At 43.0% G+C, this 21,035-nt stretch overlaps 1 protein-coding gene across 2 annotated transcripts in view; it reads right to left on the bottom strand.

Annotated features, from left to right (window-relative positions):
• The window catches only part of ivns1abpa (influenza virus NS1A binding protein a), a 58,447-nt gene that overhangs the window by 21,133 nt on the left and 16,279 nt on the right, over positions 1–21,035 (bottom strand). For both annotated transcript variants that reach the window (XM_046300130.1, XM_046300129.1), the window contains exons 2-3: positions 9,945–10,231; positions 9,501–9,639 (exon numbers count right to left, since the gene is read on the bottom strand). In XM_046300130.1, coding sequence (XP_046156086.1) covers positions 9,501–9,611 — 111 coding nt within the window. In that variant the 5' untranslated portion in view covers positions 9,612–9,639; positions 9,945–10,231. The remainder of the gene's footprint in view (positions 1–9,500; positions 9,640–9,944; positions 10,232–21,035) is intronic.

Raw genomic sequence — 21,035 nt, 5'->3', positions numbered from 1 at the left:
GACTACATCATGATGGAACAGGCTGTCTTAACGTAGTGAGCTGGGTTATAGGACTACATCATGATGGAACAGGCTGTCTTAACGTAGTGAGCTGGGTTATAGGACTACATCATGATGGAACAGGCTGTCTTAACGTAGTGAGCTGGGTTATAGGACTACATCATGATGGAACAGGCTGTCTTAACGTAGTGAGCTGGGTACATCATGATGGAACACGTAGTGAGCATCATGATGGAACAGGCTGTCTTAACGTAGTGAGCTGGGTTATAGGACTACATCATGATGGAACAGGCTGTCTTAACGTAGTGAGCTGGGTTATAGGACTACATCATGATGGAACAGGCTGTCTTAACGTAGTGAGCTGGGTTATAGGACTACATCATGATGGAACAGGCTGTCTTAACGTAGTGAGCTGGGTTATAGGACTACATCATGATGGAACAGGCTGTCTTAACGTAGTGAGCTGGGTTATAGGACTACATCATGATGGAACAGGCTGTCTTAACGTAGTGAGCTGGGTTATAGGACTACATCATGATGGAACAGGCTGTCTTAACGTAGTGAGCTGGGTTATAGGACTACATCATGATGGAACAGGCTGTCTTAACGTAGTGAGCTGGGTTATAGGACTACATCATGATGGAACAGGCTGTCTTAACGTAGTGAGCTGGGTTATAGGACTACATCATGATGGAACAGGCTGTCTTAACGTAGTGAGCTGGGTTATAGGACTACATCATGATGGAACAGGCTGTCTTAACGTAGTGAGCTGGGTTATAGGACTACATCATGATGGAACAGGCTGTCTTAACGTAGTGAGCTGGGTTATAGGACTACATCATGATGGAACAGGCTGTCTTAACGTAGTGAGCTGGGTTATAGGACTACATCATGATGGAACAGGCTGTCTTAACGTAGTGAGCTGGGTTATAGGACTACATCATGATGGAACAGGCTGTCTTAACGTAGTGAGCTGGGTTATAGGACTACATCATGATGGAACAGGCTGTCTTAACGTAGTGAGCTGGGTTATAGGACTACATCATGATGGAACATGATGGAACAGGCTGAGCTGGGTTATAGGCTGTCTTAACGTAGTGAGCTGGGTTATAGGACTACATCATGATGGAACAGGCTGTCTTAACGTAGTGAGCTGGGTTATAGGACTACATCATGATGGAACAGGCTGTCTTAACGTAGTGAGCTGGGTTATAGGACTACATCATGATGGAACAGGCTGTCTTAACGTAGTGAGCTGGGTTATAGGACTACATCATGATGGAACAGGCTGTCTTAACGTAGTGAGCTGGGTTATAGGACTACATCATGATGGAACAGGCTGTCTTAACGTAGTGAGCTGGGTTATAGGACTACATCATGATGGAACAGGCTGTCTTAACGTAGTGAGCTGGGTTATAGGACTACATCATGATGGAACAGGCTGTCTTAACGTAGTGAGCTGGGTTATAGGACTACATCATGATGGAACAGGCTGTCTTAACGTAGTGAGCTGGGTTATAGGACTACATCATGATGGAACAGGCTGTCTTAACGTAGTGAGCTGGGTTATAGGACTACATCATGATGGAACAGGCTGTCTTAACGTAGTGAGCTGGGTTATAGGACTACATCATGATGGAACAGGCTGTCTTAACGTAGTGAGCTGGGTTATAGGACTACATCATGATGGAACAGGCTGTCTTAACGTAGTGAGCTGGGTTATAGGACTACATCATGATGGAACAGGCTGTCTTAACGTAGTGAGCTGGGTTATAGGACTACATCATGATGGAACAGGCTGTCTTAACGTAGTGAGCTGGGTTATAGGACTACATCATGATGGAACAGGCTGTCTTAACGTAGTGAGCTGGGTTATAGGACTACATCATGATGGAACAGGCTGTCTTAACGTAGTGAGCTGGGTTATAGGACTACATCATGATGGAACAGGCTGTCTTAACGTAGTGAGCTGGGTTATAGGACTACATCATGATGGAACAGGCTGTCTTAACGTAGTGAGCTGGGTTATAGGACTACATCATGATGGAACAGGCTGTCTTAACGTAGTGAGCTGGGTTATAGGACTACATCATGATGGAACAGGCTGTCTTAACGTAGTGAGCTGGGTTATAGGACTACATCATGATGGAACAGGCTGTCTTAACGTAGTGAGCTGGGTTATAGGATCTGACATCATGATGGAACAGGCTGTCTTAACGTAGTGAGCTGGGTTATAGGACTACATCATGATGGAACAGGCTGTCTTAACGTAGTGAGCTGGGTTATAGGACTACATCATGATGGAACAGGCTGTCTTAACGTAGTGAGCTGGGTTATAGGACTACATCATGATGGAACAGGCTGTCTTAACGTAGTGAGCTGGGTTATAGGACTACATCATGATGGAACAGGCTGTCTTAACGTAGTGAGCTGGGTTATAGGACTACATCATGATGGAACAGGCTGTCTTAACGTAGTGAGCTGGGTTATAGGACTACATCATGATGGAACAGGCTGTCTTAACGTAGTGAGCTGGGTTATAGGACTACATCATGATGGAACAGGCTGTCTTAACGTAGACTACATCATGATGGAACAGGCTGTCTTAACTAGTGAGCTGGGTTATAGGACTACATCATGATGGAACAGGCTGTCTTAACGTAGTGAGCTGGGTTATAGGACTACATCATGATGGAACAGGCTGTCTTAACGTAGTGAGCTGGGTTATAGGACTACATCATGATGGAACAGGCTGTCTTAACGTAGTGAGCTGGGTTATAGGACTACATCATGATGGAACAGGCTGTCTTAACGTAGTGAGCTGGGTTATAGGACTACATCATGATGGAACAGGCTGTCTTAACGTAGTGAGCTGGGTTATAGGACTACATCATGATGGAACAGGCTGTCTTAACGTAGTGAGCTGGGTTATAGGACTACATCATGATGGAACAGGCTGTCTTAACGTAGTGAGCTGGGTTATAGGACTACATCATGATGGAACAGGCTGTCTTAACGTAGTGAGCTGGGTTATAGGACTACATCATGATGGAACAGGCTGTCTTAACGTAGTGAGCTGGGTTATAGGACTACATCATGATGGAACAGGCTGTCTTAACGTAGTGAGCTGGGTTATAGGACTACATCATGATGGAACAGGCTGTCTTAACGTAGTGAGCTGGGTTATAGGACTACATCATGATGGAACAGGCTGTCTTAACGTAGTGAGCTGGGTTATAGGACTACATCATGATGGAACAGGCTGTCTTAACGTAGTGAGCTGGGTTATAGGACTACATCATGATGGAACAGGCTGTCTTAACGTAGTGAGCTGGGTTATAGGACTACATCATGATGGAACAGGCTGTCTTAACGTAGTGAGCTGGGTTATAGGACTACATCATGATGGAACAGGCTGTCTTAACGTAGTGAGCTGGGTTATAGGACTACATCATGATGGAACAGGCTGTCTTAACGTAGTGAGCTGGGTTATAGGACTACATCATGATGGAACAGGCTGTCTTAACGTAGTGAGCTGGGTTATAGGACTACATCATGATGGAACAGGCTGTCTTAACGTAGTGAGCTGGGTTATAGGACTACATCATGATGGAACAGGCTGTCTTAACGTAGTGAGCTGGGTTATAGGACTACATCATGATGGAACAGGCTGTCTTAACGTAGTGAGCTGGGTTATAGGACTACATCATGATGGAACAGGCTGTCTTAACGTAGTGAGCTGGGTTATAGGACTACATCATGATGGAACAGGCTGTCTTAACGTAGTGAGCTGGGTTATAGGACTACATCATGATGGAACAGGCTGTCTTAACGTAGTGAGCTGGGTTATAGGACTACATCATGATGGAACAGGCTGTCTTAACGTAGTGAGCTGGGTTATAGGACTACATCATGATGGAACAGGCTGTCTTAACGTAGTGAGCTGGGTTATAGGACTACATCATGATGGAACAGGCTGTCTTAACGTGAGCTGGGAGACTACATCATGATGGGTCTTAATAGGACTAGGACATCATGATGGAACAGGCTGTCTTAACGTAGTGAGCTGGGTTATAGGACTACATCATGATGGAACAGGCTGTCTTAACGTAGTGAGCTGGGTTATAGGACTACATCATGATGGAACAGGCTGTCTTAACGTAGTGAGCTGGGTTATAGGACTACATCATGATGGAACAGGCTGTCTTAACGTAGTGAGCTGGGTTATAGGACTACATCATGATGGAACAGGCTGTCTTAACGTAGTGAGCTGGGTTATAGGACTACATCATGATGGAACAGGCTGTCTTAACGTAGTGAGCTGGGTTATAGGACTACATCATGATGGAACAGGCTGTCTTAACGTAGTGAGCTGGGTTATAGGACTACATCATGATGGAACAGGCTGTCTTAACGTAGTGAGCTGGGTTATAGGACTACATCATGATGGAACAGGCTGTCTTAACGTAGTGAGCTGGGTTATAGGACTACATCATGATGGAACAGGCTGTCTTAACGTAGTGAGCTGGGTTATAGGACTACATCATGATGGAACAGGCTGTCTTAACGTAGTGAGCTGGGTTATAGGACTACATCATGATGGAACAGGCTGTCTTAACGTAGTGAGCTGGGTTATAGGACTACATCATGATGGAACAGGCTGTCTTAACGTAGTGAGCTGGGTTATAGGACTACATCATGATGGAACAGGCTGTCTTAACGTAGTGAGCTGGGTTATAGGACTACATCATGATGGAACAGGCTGTCTTAACGTAGTGAGCTGGGTTATAGGACTACATCATGATGGAACAGGCTGTCTTAACGTAGTGAGCTGGGTTATAGGACTACATCATGATGGAACAGGCTGTCTTAACGTAGTGAGCTGGGTTATAGGACTACATCATGATGGAACAGGCTGTCTTAACGTAGTGAGCTGGGTTATAGGACTACATCATGGATGGAACAGGCTGTCTTAACGTAGTGAGCTGGGTTATAGGACTACATCATGATGGAACAGGCTGTCTTAACGTAGTGAGCTGGGTTATAGGACTACATCATGATGGAACAGGCTGTCTTAACGTAGTGAGCTGGGTTATAGGACTACATCATGATGGAACAGGCTGTCTTAACGTAGTGAGCTGGGTTATAGGACTACATCATGATGGAACAGGCTGTCTTAACGTAGTGAGCTGGGTTATAGGACTACATCATGATGGAACAGGCTGTCTTAACGTAGTGAGCTGGGTTATAGGACTACATCATGATGGAACAGGCTGTCTTAACGTAGTGAGCTGGGTTATAGGACTACATCATGATGGAACAGGCTGTCTTAACGTAGTGAGCTGGGTTATAGGACTACATCATGATGGAACAGGCTGTCTTAACGTGAGTGAGCTGGGTTATAGGACTACATCATGATGGAACAGGCTGTCTTAACGTAGTGAGCTGGGTTATAGGACTACATCATGATGGAACAGGCTGTCTTAACGTAGTGAGCTGGGTTATAGGACTACATCATGATGGAACAGGCTGTCTTAACGTAGTGAGCTGGGTTATAGGACTACATCATGATGGAACAGGCTGTCTTAACGTAGTGAGCTGGGTTATAGGACTACATCATGATGGAACAGGCTGTCTTAACGTAGTGAGCTGGGTTATAGGACTACATCATGATGGAACAGGCTGTCTTAACGTAGTGAGCTGGGTTATAGGACTACATCATGATGGAACAGGCTGTCTTAACGTAGTGAGCTGGGTTATAGGACTACATCATGATGGAACAGGCTGTCTTAACGTAGTGAGCTGGGTTATAGGACTACATCATGATGGAACAGGCTGTCTTAACGTAGTGAGCTGGGTTATAGGACTACATCATGATGGAACAGGCTGTCTTAACGTAGTGAGCTGGGTTATAGGACTACATCATGATGGAACAGGCTGTCTTAACGTAGTGAGCTGGGTTATAGGACTACATCATGATGGAACAGGCTGTCTTAACGTAGTGAGCTGGGTTATAGGACTACATCATGATGGAACAGGCTGTCTTAACGTAGTGAGCTGGGTTATAGGACTACATCATGATGGAACAGGCTGTCTTAACGTAGTGAGCTGGGTTATAGGACTACATCATGATGGAACAGGCTGTCTTAACGTAGTGAGCTGGGGTTATAGGACTACATCATGATGGAACAGGCTGTCTTAACATAGTGAGCTGGGTTATAGGACTACATCATGATGGAACAGGCTGTCTTAACGTAGTGAGCTGGGTTATAGGACTACATCATGATGGAACAGGCTGTCTTAACGTAGTGAGCTGGGTTATAGGACTACATCATGATGGAACAGGCTGTCTTAACGTAGTGAGCTAGGTTATAGGACTACATCATGATGGAACAGGCTGTCTTAATGTAGTGAGCTGGGTTATAGGTTAAAACACACTATAAGCTGGGTTATAGGTTAAAACACACTATAAGCTGGGTTATAGGTTAAAACACACTATAAGGAGTATAATGACTCCAACATGTTGTCTGCATCATGTACACTTCACACATCACAGGGTCTTACAGGAGGCATGTACAGGTCTAAGAAGGGCCTAAAATGGCCTCTTTTATAAGAGTTTTATAAGGATGGAACAGGCTGTCTTAACGTAGTGAGCTAAATGAGACAAATGGGGCAGGAAATGGTGGAAAGGCCCAGTCAAAGAGGATGAGTGACATGAGTAGTCAGAAGAGAGAATAACTTCAGAACTAGCAGAACACACACACACAGGAAAAGTGACGTACTTGTAAAGGATATTGTTTAAAACAATGTCTAAAAATTTACAAAATAAAAAAAGAGTACTTTTGATATATTCATATTGTTATGTTAAATAAACAAATGTGATTTTTTTCTTCTTCAGAATATACAATATACTTCACACTATAAGGAGTATAATGACTCCACATGTTAAAACACACTATAAGGAGTATAATGACTCCACATGTTAAAACACACTATAAGGAGTATAATGACTCCACATGTTAAAACACACTATAAGGAGTATAATGACTCCACATGTTAAAACATACTATAAGGAGTATAATGACTCCACATGTTAAAACACACTATAAGGAGTATAATGACCCCACATGTTAAAACACACTATAAGGAGTATAATGACTCCAACATGTTAAAGCACACTATAAGGAGTATAATGACTCCAACATGACTCCAACATGTTAAAGCACACTATAAGGAGTATAATGACTCCACATGTTAAAACACACTATAAGGAGTATAATGACTCCAACATGTTAAAACACACTAAGGAGTATAATGACTCCACATGTTAAAACACACTATAAGGAGTATAATGACTCCAACATGTTAAAACACACTAAGGAGTATAATGACTCCGCATGTTAAAACAAACTATAAGGAGTATAATGACTCCACATGTTAAAACACACTATAAGGAGTATAATGACTCCACATGTTAAAACACACTATAAGGAGTATAATGACTCCCCATGTTAAAACACACTATAAGGAGTATAATGACTCCACATGTTAAAACACACTATAAGGAGTATAATGACTCCAACATGTTAAAACACACTAAGGAGTATAATGACTCCACATGTTAAAACACACTATAAGGAGTATAATGACTCCACATGTTAAAGCACACTATAAGGAGTATAATGACTCCAACATGTTAAAGCACACTATAAGGAGTATAATGACTCCAACATGACTCCAACATGTTAAAACACACTATAAGGAGTATAATGACTCCACATGTTAAAACACACTATAAGGAGTATAATGACTCCACATGTTAAAACACACTATAAGGAGTATAATGACCCCACATGTTAAAACACACTATAAGGAGTATAATGACTCCCCATGTTAAAACACACTATAAGGAGTATAATGACTCCACATGTTAAAACACACTATAAGGAGTATAATGACTCCACATGTTAAAACACACTATAAGGAGTATAATGACTCCAACATGTTGTCTGCATCATGTACACTTCACACATCACAGGGTCTTACAGGAGGCATGTACAGGTCTAAGAAGGGCCTAAAATGGCCTCTTTTATAAGAGTTTTATAAGAGTTATCTCAAAGCTCTCATAGCTTTATCATGATTTTGTCAGAAATGGTTTGTGATACAAATGTAAAAAAGCAGATAAAAACATCCTTCCTCTCAATGAAGTTTCTATGTGAGAATTTCCAGAACAATCTGAGATACCAGAAATATTTGTGGGTCTTCTGGAGTGGAATTGCCCCAATAAGAGCCACAAAATAAGAGCAAGAGAGGGATTGAGAGAGAGGATAGTAATGTAACCCGATCGCTCGCTCCTGAAGAAAAGTACTACAACATCATTATGACATCAACAGGAAACTGGATATTAAATATTGAACTCCTGTCCAATGAGATTTGATCTTAATTACTCCGTCTAAATTTTCATTGTTTCTTTTTACACATCACACTAGCTTTACTGACAGGGAAATATCTAGCTTTGAGGACGGTGGATCATAGGATCAAACATGTGGTTGGCTTTAGGACAACCGGTTTTGCCTAGCAAAGGAGTACAAGTTGTCAAGAGCTCTAATCTAGAAAAAAACCTCCGGCTCTGTATGTCACATCCTCCTACTCCCACTCTCCTTCACACTCCTCCTCTCCTTCACACTCCTCCTCTCCTTCACTCTCCTCCTTCCCTTCACACTCCTCCTCTCCTTCACACTCCTCCTCTCCTTCACTCTCCTCCTCTCCTTCACACTCCTCCCCCCTTCACACTCCTCTCCTTCACACTCCCACTCTCCTTCACTCTCCTCCTCTCCTTCACACTCCTCCCCCCTTCACACTCCTCCTCTCCTTCACTCTCCTCCTCTCCTTCACACTCCTCCCCCCTTCACACTCCTCCTCTCCTTCACACTCCTTCACACTCCTCCTCTCCTTCACACTCCCACTCTCCTTCACTCTCCTCCTCCCCTTCACACTCCTCCTCCCCTTCACTCTCCTCCTCTCCTTCACACTCCTTCACACTCCCCCTCTCCTTCACACTCCCCCCTCCTCTCCTTCACACTCCTTCTCTCCTTCACACTCCTCCTCTCCTTCACCCCCTCTCCTCTCCTTCACTCTCCCCCTCTCCTCTCCTTCACTCTCCCCCTCTCCTCTCCTTCACACTCCCCGCTCTCCTCTCCTTCACTCTCCCCTCCTTCACACTCCCCCTCTACTTCACAATCCCCCTCTCCTCTCCTTCACAGTCCCCCTCTCCTTCACACTACCCCTCTCCTCTACTTCACACTCCCCCTCTCCTCTCCTTCACTCTCCCGCTCCTTCACACTCCCCCCTCCCCCTCGTGTCACAGGTGCTCTGATTATGATTTGCATTTTTTATTTGAATATCCTTCATTTAACCAGAAAGTCACATTGACATTTAGATCTCGTTTTCATATGAGCCTTTACTAAGGAGGATGAAAAGACAGAGAGATCTTCACGTACCTGCAGTCGCACGTCACAGAACTGTCCGCTCTTTCTCAGGGCGTTCATTTTGGCCACAGTGGAATCCAGGAAAGTCTCATCTTCAAAGATCAAATAACCGTTGGAAATCATCTTTACTGCTTAATGTTGGGGGCAGAGCCTGACGAGTGAGGGATGGAGGAGGGGAGGAGGACATCACAGTAACATCTACATTTAGTTTTTTTGTGACAAACTTTTTTTATTTTGTTTTGTCATTTTCTTTTCCCATAAAGTTTGCCTCCCACCCCTTCCCATCCCACCCATCAATCCCCCAAGTCTCCCCTTACACCCTCCCCCCACAACGACCAATGGCATTGTTCATAATAACTTGTTTAATTAATTCATAATCACAATGAGGATTTGGATTAGGCACATGTGCATTGTGTGTGTGTAATCTGCCTCATGCATTAGTAATAATTGCCTTACCTAATACAGAATGATGTAACTCCGGGGACTGTTACTGGTACCAGTAGACCAACAGGGGACGATGGGAGAGAAGACAAAGGCAAAGTAGACAGAGACCACAAGGGAACCCAAGTCTTCTCTACCAGCGGAGGAGGAGGGGTGGGGGCAATGCCAGTCGTCCAGAGGGGTGTGAGCCGGGGGGAGCCGCACCGATGCAAACTATCAGGCTTGAAGCGACTGTAATCAAGTCCTCAGGATCCCGTTGGCTATAGAGTCAAACTTTTTCTGTGTTGGTCGTGCATTATAACCTGGAGGAGAGAGAGGAGGGACAAGAGGAGAGAGAGTAGGGACAAGAGGAGAGAGAGGGGGGACAGGAGAGGAGAGAGAGATAAGAGAGGAGTGACAAGAGGAGAGAGAGTAGGGACAAGAGGAGAGAGAGGAGGACCAAGAATACATTTGTCAACTAGATTACACAAACTGCAGTGCACACAGAGAGATAGAATAGCAACCACTGGTTTGAAATTAAACTAACATTTAATTACTTATATTCAAAAATAAAGTATGATCAGAGCACGAAGGTCTGAAGTCAACCCACGTGTTGAAACCGGCCTCATGGCATCTCCACTAGGCAGGCAGATTGACCCTCTGCAGTCAAGTCACTAAAATAGTCCCTCAGTAGCATTAAGCCCCTCCCTCCCCTTTCCCACTCCTTCAGTGTCCCTCTCTCAAGTCTTTTCCAGGCATGTGGCCTTTTGTAGTAAGGCCTGCCCCCTCTCAGATCCCTGCCATGCCCCCTCTACTACGTGCCAACCAGCCCAGCCCAGCCACCAGCTCCTAATCAGTCTCAAACTGCCCCTCAGATCCCTGCCCTGCCCCCTCTACTACGTGCCAACCAGCCCAGCCACCAGCTCCTAATCAGACTACTCAAACTAGCCCTCTTCCAAGAATACCCAATGTCTTAAGACATGTCTTGACCCTGTTACAGCTCTCGCCTAGCTGGCACGCCTTCGGATCCACAAACTCCCGCCGCAGGACCCTCACCAATCAAAATCCATCATTAAGGCCACACCCACAAGACCACAACCCAAACCATTAACTGTCCTCCATTTTATGCAGGACCTAAAATTTACTTTTGGGTCCACCAGCCACTCAGATTTTTTTTTTTACCAGACAAAATATTTTTGGGCCATACTTACAGAAAAAAAACAACGGATGCTTTGTAATGTTTCGAAAACAAGAAATGTATTAGTAAGACGTGCCGTGGTATATTGCTACATTACATTTTTTTGTGACCCGAGTCTTTTAATCAAAATATCAGATGAAAACATTTTCAGCTGCCCCTTTAAGGGCGGGAGGTTACCATGTTAACCGTGCCACTGGAGCCCTGTCACTGTGTGAGAGATTTGGCATCTGACTATGGCCTGTCACTATCAGTTGAAGCAGCAGACCCAAACTAACGTTGAAACACAACAGAGCTTGTGAACAAAAACAATGTGCATAGCCAAGAAACATGAGGACAATGTCTCACTTTGTAGACTTTTGAGTAAATTAGACCAACTTTAATGCCTGTTTACAGCTTCTCCAAAAATAAATCCATCAGCACTTCATTCATTGCGCACAGCTCCCCACCAGGCAGTGCTTCTGCGCGAGGTGGGATATAAGACTCATATTTCTTTGTGCGATTAGCAGCCATGAAACAAAACAGCAGAAATGCTTTGAAAACAACATACAACATGTAGCACTCTTCTAACCTTAACTCGCATACTGTTATTCGCAAATATAACGCTCTGACTGTAGAGCCCTGCCAAGTGACCACCTGCCAATGTGGCTGGTGAAATAGACAACTACACACATTTGTCGGGTGTTCATGCCTTTGCATTACAACAGCTATGCTATTGGGTGGACTGGAGACATACAGCTGAGTCGGACTACCAAGCTGTCATTCCACCTCTCAGTATGAATTAATCAAGGGTTTCCCAAACTCGGTCCTGAGTGTCCTAGATGATAGATCACAGGAATTCTAATGGTTTTATCACAGTGGAGACATGGAAGGAGAGGGAGCGTAGAAGCTGCTACATATTAAAATTGGAGGTCGACCGATTATGATTTTTCAACGCTGATACCGATTATTGGAGGACCAAAAAAAGCCAATGCCGATTAATCGGACGATTTGTAAAAATGTATTTGTAAGAATGACAATTACAACAATATTGAATGAACACTTATTTTAACTTAATATAATACATCAATAAAATCAATTTAGCCTCAAATAAATAATGAAACATGTTCAATTTGGTTTAAATAATGCAAAAACACAGTGTTGGAGAAGAAAGTAAAACTGCAATATGTGCCATGTAAAAAAGCTAACGTTTAAGTTCCTTGCTCAGAACATGAGAACATATGAAAGCTGGTGGTTCCTTTTAACGTGAGTCTTCAATATTCCCAGGTAAGACGATTGATGTTCTTATAGGCACTTTAGTATTGCCAGTGTAACAGTATAGCTTCCGTCCCTCTCCTCGCTCCTCCCTGGGTTCGAACCAGGAACAGAACGGCAACAGCCACCCTCGAAGCAGCTTTACCCATGCAGAGCAAGGGGAACAACTATTTCAAGTCTCAGAGCGAGTGATGTCACTGATTGAAACTCTATTAGCGCACACCCCGCTAACTAGCTAGCCATTTCACATCAGTTACACCAGCCTAATCTCGGGAGTTGATAGGCTTGAAGTCATAAACAGCGCAATGCTTGAAACACAGCGAAGAGCTGCTGGCAAACACACGAAAGTGCTGTTTGAATGAATGCTTACGAGCCTGCTGGTGCCTACCATCACTCAGTCAGACTGCTCTATCAAATCATAATAATATAATAATATATGCCATTTAGCAGACGCTTTTATCCAAAGCGACTTACAGTCATGTGTGCATACATTCTACGTATGGGTGGTCCCGGGAATCGAACTTAATTATAACATAATAAACACACAGAAATACGAGCCTTTGGTCATTAAAATGGTAGAATCCGGGAACCATAATTTCGAAAACAAAACGATTATTCTTTCAGTGAAATACAGAACCGTTCTGTATTTTATCTAACGGGTGGCATCCCCAAGTTTAAATATTGCTGTTACATTGTACAACCTTCAATGTTATGTCATAATTATGTACAATTCTGGCAAATTAATTATGGCCTCTGTTAGGAATAAATGGACTTCATACAGTTCGCAGCGAGCCAGGCGGCCCAAACTGCTGCATATCACTCTGAGACTTGAAATAGTTGTTCCCCTTGCTCTGCATGGGTAACGCTGCTTCGAGGGTGGCTGTTGACTGCTTGCACAGAACGCAAGAGAAGTGACACATTTGCCCTAATTATAATAAATTAATGTTAGCAAGCAATATTAACTAAATATGCAGGTTTAAAAACATATACTTGTGTATTGATTTTAAAGAAAGGCAATGAAAATAAGGCCGTCATTGAAAATAAGAATGTGTTCTTAACTGACTTGCCTAGTTAAATAAAGGTGAAAAAAAAAAAATTAATCGACAAATTGTGGTTGTTATGAATAAATCGGCCATTCCAATTCATCGGTCGACCTCTAATTGAAACCACACACAACAGCAGAAGGGAGAACGAGGGATGGTCATGAGTTCTAGTGCTGAGTGCACACACAAGCCACATTCCTTGCCAAATGACAACAGTTTTATCACAAACTCAAAAAATAGAAGTAGAAAGTAGAAAAATATGTGTTCCAACAACAAGCTTCAGTTTTAGAATAATTGTGTCCAGTCAATGTTCTGCTTACATGCTGACCACACCACTCGCATTGCAAAATAAATGTACACATACAGGTTATGCAATCATTGCACTCACACTCGCGTCTGCGTAGCCTACTATAAAATAGGTGTCTTGAGTGCGATAAGGGCTCTGGAAATCAGCGTCAGCATCTTGTCTGCTAGATGACCAAAACAAGGCTATGCAGCAATAGGCTTCTACAAGCCACTGCTGAGGTTACTGTCTTTTTAAAGATTGTGTTCCACGATAAAATATAACCAGGCGATATTAATATTTCAATAAATTAATCTCCAATGGCACTTGCTTTTTAATTGACTGAATATTCAGTGAGTGTACAAAACATTGGGAACACACCCTTTTGCCACCAGAACAGCCTCAATTCATTGGGGGCATGGACTCTACAAGGTGTCAAAAGCGTTCCACTGGGATGCTGGCCCATGTTGACCCCAATGCTTCACACAATTGTGTCAAGTTAGCTGGATGTCCTTGGGGTGGTGGACCATCTTGATACACAGGAAACTGTTGAGCTTGAACAACCCAGCAGCGTTGCAGTTCTTGACACACTCAAACCGGTGCACCTGGCACCTACTACCATACCCCCTTCAAAGGGACTTAAATATTGTGTCTTGCTGCATTCACCCTCTGAATGGCCCACATACACAATCCATGTCTCAAGTCTTAAAAATACTTCTTTATCTGGTATCATCCCCTTCATTAACACTGACTGACTGAAGTGGATTTAACAAGTGACATCAATGAGGGATCACAGCTTTCACCTGGATTCACCTGATCAGTTTATGTCATAGAAATAGTCCCTCATGTTTTCTACACTCAGTGTATATGGGCCATTTTAGCTATAAGGATCTGTTATCTGTAATGGTAATGATACATGTATCATTGTTGTGCAGTCGGCACAGGCCTAAAGAGAAATATTTAAAAAATCACTCGGAACAGTCAAAAATCCTGTGAGTACTCGGAACAGTCAAAAATCCTGTGAGTACTCGGAACAGTCAAAAATCATGTGAGTACTCGGAACAGTCAAAAATCATGTGAGTACTCAGAACAGTCAAAAACATGTGAGTACTCTGAACAGTCAAAAATCATGTGAGTACTCGGAACAGTCAAAAATCATGTGAGTACTCGGAACAGTCAAAAAACATGTGAGTACTCTGAACAGTCAAAAAACATGTGAGTACTCTGAACAGTCAAAAAACATGTGAGTACTCGGAACAGTCAAAAAATATGTCGCAATGCGAGATTCATATTAGGAAGAACCACTCACCATTCCAGGGAATCTGGATATGTGTGGGGTATGTGAGATTCATTAGGCAACATGGAACTGCACTTTCTATTTTAATGGAGTGCATGCAATGTTATAGCCAACCTAACTGTAATGTTATAGCCAACCTAACTGTAATGTTATAGCCAACCTAACTGTAATGTTAAAGCCAACCTAATGTAATGTTATATCCAAACCAACTAATGTTATAGCCAACCTAACTTTAATGTTATAGCCAACCTAACTGTAATGTTATAGCCAACCTTTAATGTTATAGCCAACCTAACTTTAATGTTATAGCCAATCTACCCTAACTGCTGTCACTGGTGCTGACAACTTTGGTGCTCAACAAGTCGCGTTGAGTGTTGTGTTGTGTGTCTGACTGTCCACCTCTTCAGGAACCACCACTTCACTCTTAAAACCGCCATTAGGACCATGTGTGAAAGCCTTTTCTGAAGCCTCAGCTGGTTGTGTGTGTGAGACTTTCCTCCTCTCCAGGAACCACCACTTCAGTCCCAACAGCAGACAACAGTTGTATGTGACACCAGTTATCAGTGAAGATGCACCATTGATTCCCACTGTCATGGCAGACTGAAGAAAAGCTTTAAAAGCCCCTGGGTCGACATCGGCGGTGTAGCCATTTGAGTCGATAGGGCTTAAAACGATCACACTCGGGGGAATGGAATACTCCTTTATGTTAAACATAAACGCCTTATTCTGCTCTGGCTAGACGGATGCAGCTGAGCTCCCAGTCCCAGGATCTAATCTTAGACCTGAGATTTATAGAAGTAGCCAGTCAGCCTTGTGGTGAATCCTATCCGACTCTCCTATCACACTGGGCCTTCATTCAACAAAGCCGCTTTTGAGTGTAACTAAACCATAGGGCAAAAAAAAAAAATCTTAATCTGTTGGTTTCTTGGCAACAGAGCACGGGGAGGTAAATGATAGATGATCGTACTGGGAAGACCTGGTTGGATCAGCTTTATGACCTGTGTCTGCCTGTGGCTGTGTGGTCCACTTGGTTAGCTGATTACCAGCAGTATATGCTATCACTTGCCTAGCGCCCTATAAAACGAGGACGGAATCACAGAATTCAGACATTAAAAAGGAATTCAACAATATTCCAAAATGAAAATCAACTAAAAGTATTGAACTTTATTAGAACATTCATTAAAGGCCCAGTGCGGGAAAAAGCGTGATTTTTCTGTGTTTTATATATATTTCAACACTATGGGGATGGAATAATACTGTGAAATTGATCATGCCCTTTCACCTAAAATGTCTGCCTGTTTTGATGGAGATAAAACCAGTTGCAGTGGACCTTTAATTTACCCAAGATTATCAGAAGACATGAACAAAACGCATCAGCGATTCATATTTTCCTTAAACTTTACGAAGAGGCAACGAAATGCCCTGTCTGTGTGGTTTTTACGTTTGTCTACTACTTTGTGTAGCCTTTAGCGATGATGCTAATGCAATGACAACCATTTTCTGATAGACTGAAAGGCTTTCCAAAAAACCTTCTCAATGAAATGCTAACTTCAAAGTAGCTCATGTCTACCTGGCAGAATGATATCATGATTATTTACATCAATCCAGTAGCCATTTGTTTCTCAAACTCTGCAATCAAATGAGCGCCACAGAAACGTCGCTAACCAAACGGTTTCCGGCGGGTGTGCACTTGAATTAAAGGGTGACTAACCCAGACCTCGAAAGTGACTAACCCAGACCTCAAAAGTGGTCTCCTGGTGTGGTTTAAGAAATGTTGTAGACTTAGAACATCCAACTTTGTGGTTTTCCTATTACAAATGTGGTGATTGAGAGCGAAAACCTGAAAAACAAAACTGGAGAAAAATGAATTTGGGGAAGAACTAAATGGAATCAGGCAAAATAAACAGATTTTATGATGGTGTTTTAGAGCTACTAAGAAAGACCTTCCTCTTACTGAAGCATTATGCACATGTCGGTACGTTCCTGTAGATCGTTCTAAAACCATTATTTGTTCAACAGTAATAGCCTATGCATTATGATGATTCCTGCTATGAAAGTATCTGCCTGTCCCTGTTTCCCTGTCTGTTGCTGTGTGAGTAATCCACTCTCACTCCCTCTCCCCACTGTGTGCACAGAGGTGGGAGAGATGCATTCTGAGAAGCACAAACATTCCTCAGAATGCAATTGTGGGAAAATACAGTTGTTTTCAAAGCAACTACTATTGTTCTAGTTACAGAGAGGAGAGTCACAGCTTTCTGTGAGTACACAGTTGCAGTCGGAAGTTTACATACACCTTAGTCAAATACATTTAATCTCAGTTTCACAATTCCTGACTAGTAAAAATTCCCTGTCTTAGGTCAGTTAGGGTCACCACTTTATTTTAATTATGTGAAATTTCAGAATAATAGTAGAGAGAATTATTTATTTCAGCTTTTATTCCTTGCATCACATTCCCAGTGGGTCAGAAGTTTACATACACTCAATTAGTATTTGGTAGCATTGCCTTTAAATAGTTTAACTTGGGTCAAACGTTTCAGGTAGCCTTCCCCAAGCTTCCCACAATAAGTTGGGTGAATTTTGGGGCATTTCTCCTGATAGAGCTGGTGTAACAGAGTCAAGTTTATAGGCCTCCTTGCTCGAACACGCTTTTTCAGTTCTGCCCACAAATTTTCAATAAAATTGATGTCAGGATTTTGTGATGGCCACTCCAATACCTTGACTTCGTTGTCCTTAAGCCATTTTGCCACAAATTTGGAAGTATGCTTGGGGTCATTGTCCATTTGGAAGACCCATTTGCGACCAAGCTTTATCTTCCTGACTGATGTCTTGAGATGTTGCTTCAATATATCCACATAATAATTACCTGCCTCATGATGCCATCTATTTTGTGAAGTGCACCAGTCCCTCCTGCAGCATAGCACCCCCACAACATGATGCTGCCACCCCAGTGTTTCACGGTTGGGATGGTATTCTTCAGCTTGCAAGCCTCCCCCTTTTGCCTTCAAACATAACGGTGGTCATTATGGCCAAACAGTTATATTTTGGTTTCATCAGACCAGAGGACATTTCTCCAAAAAGTACGATCTTTGTCCCCATGTGCAGTTGCAAACCATAGTCTGGCTTTTTATGGCGGTTTTGGAGCAGTGGCTTCTTCCTTGCTGAGCGGCCTTTCAGGTTATGTCGATATAGGACTCGTTTTACTGTGGATGTAGGTACTTTTGTACCCGTTTCCTACAGCATCTTCACAAGGTCCTTTGCTGTTGTTCTGGGATTGATTTGTACTTTTCGCACCAAAGTACGTTAATCTCTAGGAGACAGAATGCATCTCCCTCCTTAGCAGTATGATGGCTGCATGGTCCCATGGTGTTCATACTTGCGTACTATTGTTTGTACAGATGAACATGGTACCTTCAGGCATTTGGAAATGGCTCCCAAGGATGAGCCAGACTTGTGGGGGTCTACAATTTTTTCTGAGGTCTTGGCTGATTTATTTGGATTTTCCCATGATGTCAAGCAAAGAGGCACCGAGTTTGGAGGTAGGCCTTGAAATACATGAATAGGTACACCTCAAATTGACTCAAATTATGCCAATTAGCCTATCAGAAGCTTCTAAAGCCATGCCATCATTTTCTGGAAATTTCCACGCTGTTTAAAAGGCACAGTCAGCTTAGTGCATGTAAACTTCTGAACCACTGGAATTGTGACAGTGAATTATAAGTGAAATACTTGTGTCCTGCACAGAGTAGATATCCAAAACCGACTTTTTGTCAATAGTTTGTTAACAAGAAATTTGTGGAGTGGTTGAAAAAATAGTTTTAATGACTCCAAACTAAGTGTATGTAAACTTCCGACTTCAACTGTATAATGCATTTCTCACTTCTTAATATATAATATAGCATAAAGGTCAATATGCATTCCCTGGATATGTTAGCCGAAATGGCTTACTGTTTTAAATCATAGGCTACCATCTCTGTGGCCTTACTTGGCACTGAAAAAAAAATAGTGTCTCGAACCTTGTCGCCAGGCCTCGAATTTCTGGCCATGGCCGTTGATGCCTCCTAGTGTGGCCTTAATGCCCCCTAAAAAAATCCATGCCTTGCAGTCAAATTGGCCGCTGTGCCTATGGGCTGAATATAGTAATTATAATTCCCTGCCCCCCGGATGCCAGTCGCCCTGCTCCGAAGCACCTCTTACTCACGTCTCTCTCAGATATCTCAATTCTCAAGGGCATCGCAGCTCTGAAGGAGGCTTCTAGGAAAGACCGACACATCAGGGATGCAACGATGCGCGTCTTTCTTATCAAATTCAGAGGTGCACATTGACGATGTTAGGAGAACTGTCCACATTTACCCCTTGTCAACCAACAAGACGTGTAACGAAAAGCAAAAGCACTAGCCTATGTCTATCTAATAAACAATTTAAATCAATTTTAAAATAAGGCTGTAACATAACAAAATGTGGAAAAAGTCAAGGGGTTTGAATACTTTGAGAAATAACCATTTTCACATACAGTGAAATGTCTTGTGGGAAAAGAGAGAATATGAGGATTTCCAATGACATCATTGGTGTGCATCATGTGACTTCAACCAAATCTAAGTCGGTATTGCCTACCAATTTGTCGATGATGTCATTGGAAACACATGTTCCTTTATATATATATATATTTTTTTTACTACTGTTTCTACTGTTTTGTAGACACTGCAATTTTCACATATGTTGATGTTGGGGTGGTGCTTGCATGTCAGGAGTACAGGACGAGGAAGAAAAGAAACAATGAAAAATGCATTGCATTGTTGTGGAAAAGAACAGCATGTCACATGACTTACACCAGACTGAGGCACAGTCTACATCTGGTGCATTGCATTGCTGTGGAAAAGAACAGCATGTCACATGAATTACACCAGACTGAGGCACAGTCTACATCTGGTGCATTGCATTGCTGTGGAAAAGAACAGCATGTCACATGACTTACACCAGACTGAGGCACAGTCTACATCTGGTGCATTGCATTGCTGTGGAAAAGAACAGCATGTTACATGACTTACACCAGACTGAGGCACAGTCTACATCTGGTGCATTGCTGTGGAAAAGAACAGCATGTTACATGACTTACACCAGACTGAGGCACAGTCTACATCTGGTGCATTGCTGTGGAAAAGAACAGCATGTCATATGACTTACACCAGACTGAGGCACAGTCTACATCTGGTGCATTGCTGTGGAAAAGAACAGCATGTTACATGACTTACACCAGACTGAGGCACAGTCTACATCTGGTGCATTGCATTGCTGTGGAAAAGAACAGCATGTCACATGACTTACACCAGACTGAGGCACAGTCTACATCTGGTGCATTGCATTGCTGTGGAAAAGAACAGCATTTCACATGACTTACACCAGACTGAGGCACAGTCTACATCTGGTGCATTGCATTGCTGTGGAAAAGAACAGCATGTCACATGACTTACACCAGACTGAGGCACGGTCCAGAACATCTGGTATGTTTTATAACCTGGTGGTGTCTTCCACCAACTCTCGGTGCGTGTGTGTGTGTGTCTGTGTGTTAGAATGGTGGATGTGCCATAGCTTGCATGCAGAATGAAGTGACAAGAGTGAGCCAGACTGGTTATAAAATGGAATGTGTGTGTGTGTATATGTCCGTGTCTAAGCAAGTTAGCAATAGTTGAATCAAGGGTCTGTTTGTACACCAGTTTACAGTATGTACAGTGTGTGTTGTAGGTCAGTGAGGGCACAGCCCCCCGTCTGTACAGATGTGGGTTGGTCGGCCCACCAACAGTTGTGCAACATCTGCCAGGAGACTCCTGAATGCACCACAGCCTCTCTGCTCCTTTCCTGTCCCCCCCCTTTATTCCCTCCTCCTCCCCATTCACTCCCCCGCCCTCTGATCCATCCCTATCTCCTGCCTGCCTCATTCTCCTAAATCACTCTCCTCTTTCTCCCTCCCCCTATACTTCTCTTCCCCACCTCGCTCTCTGCTCCTTCCACAGCTCTCCACCTTTCTTTCTCAATCACTCCCCGGATTCTGATAAACATT

Source organism: Oncorhynchus gorbuscha, linkage group LG15, assembly GCF_021184085.1.
Source record: "Oncorhynchus gorbuscha isolate QuinsamMale2020 ecotype Even-year linkage group LG15, OgorEven_v1.0, whole genome shotgun sequence".
Taxonomy (NCBI): Eukaryota; Metazoa; Chordata; class Actinopteri; order Salmoniformes; family Salmonidae; genus Oncorhynchus; species Oncorhynchus gorbuscha.
Note: the sequence above shows the minus strand (reverse complement) of the source record. Positions and strands in the feature narration are given on the sequence as shown.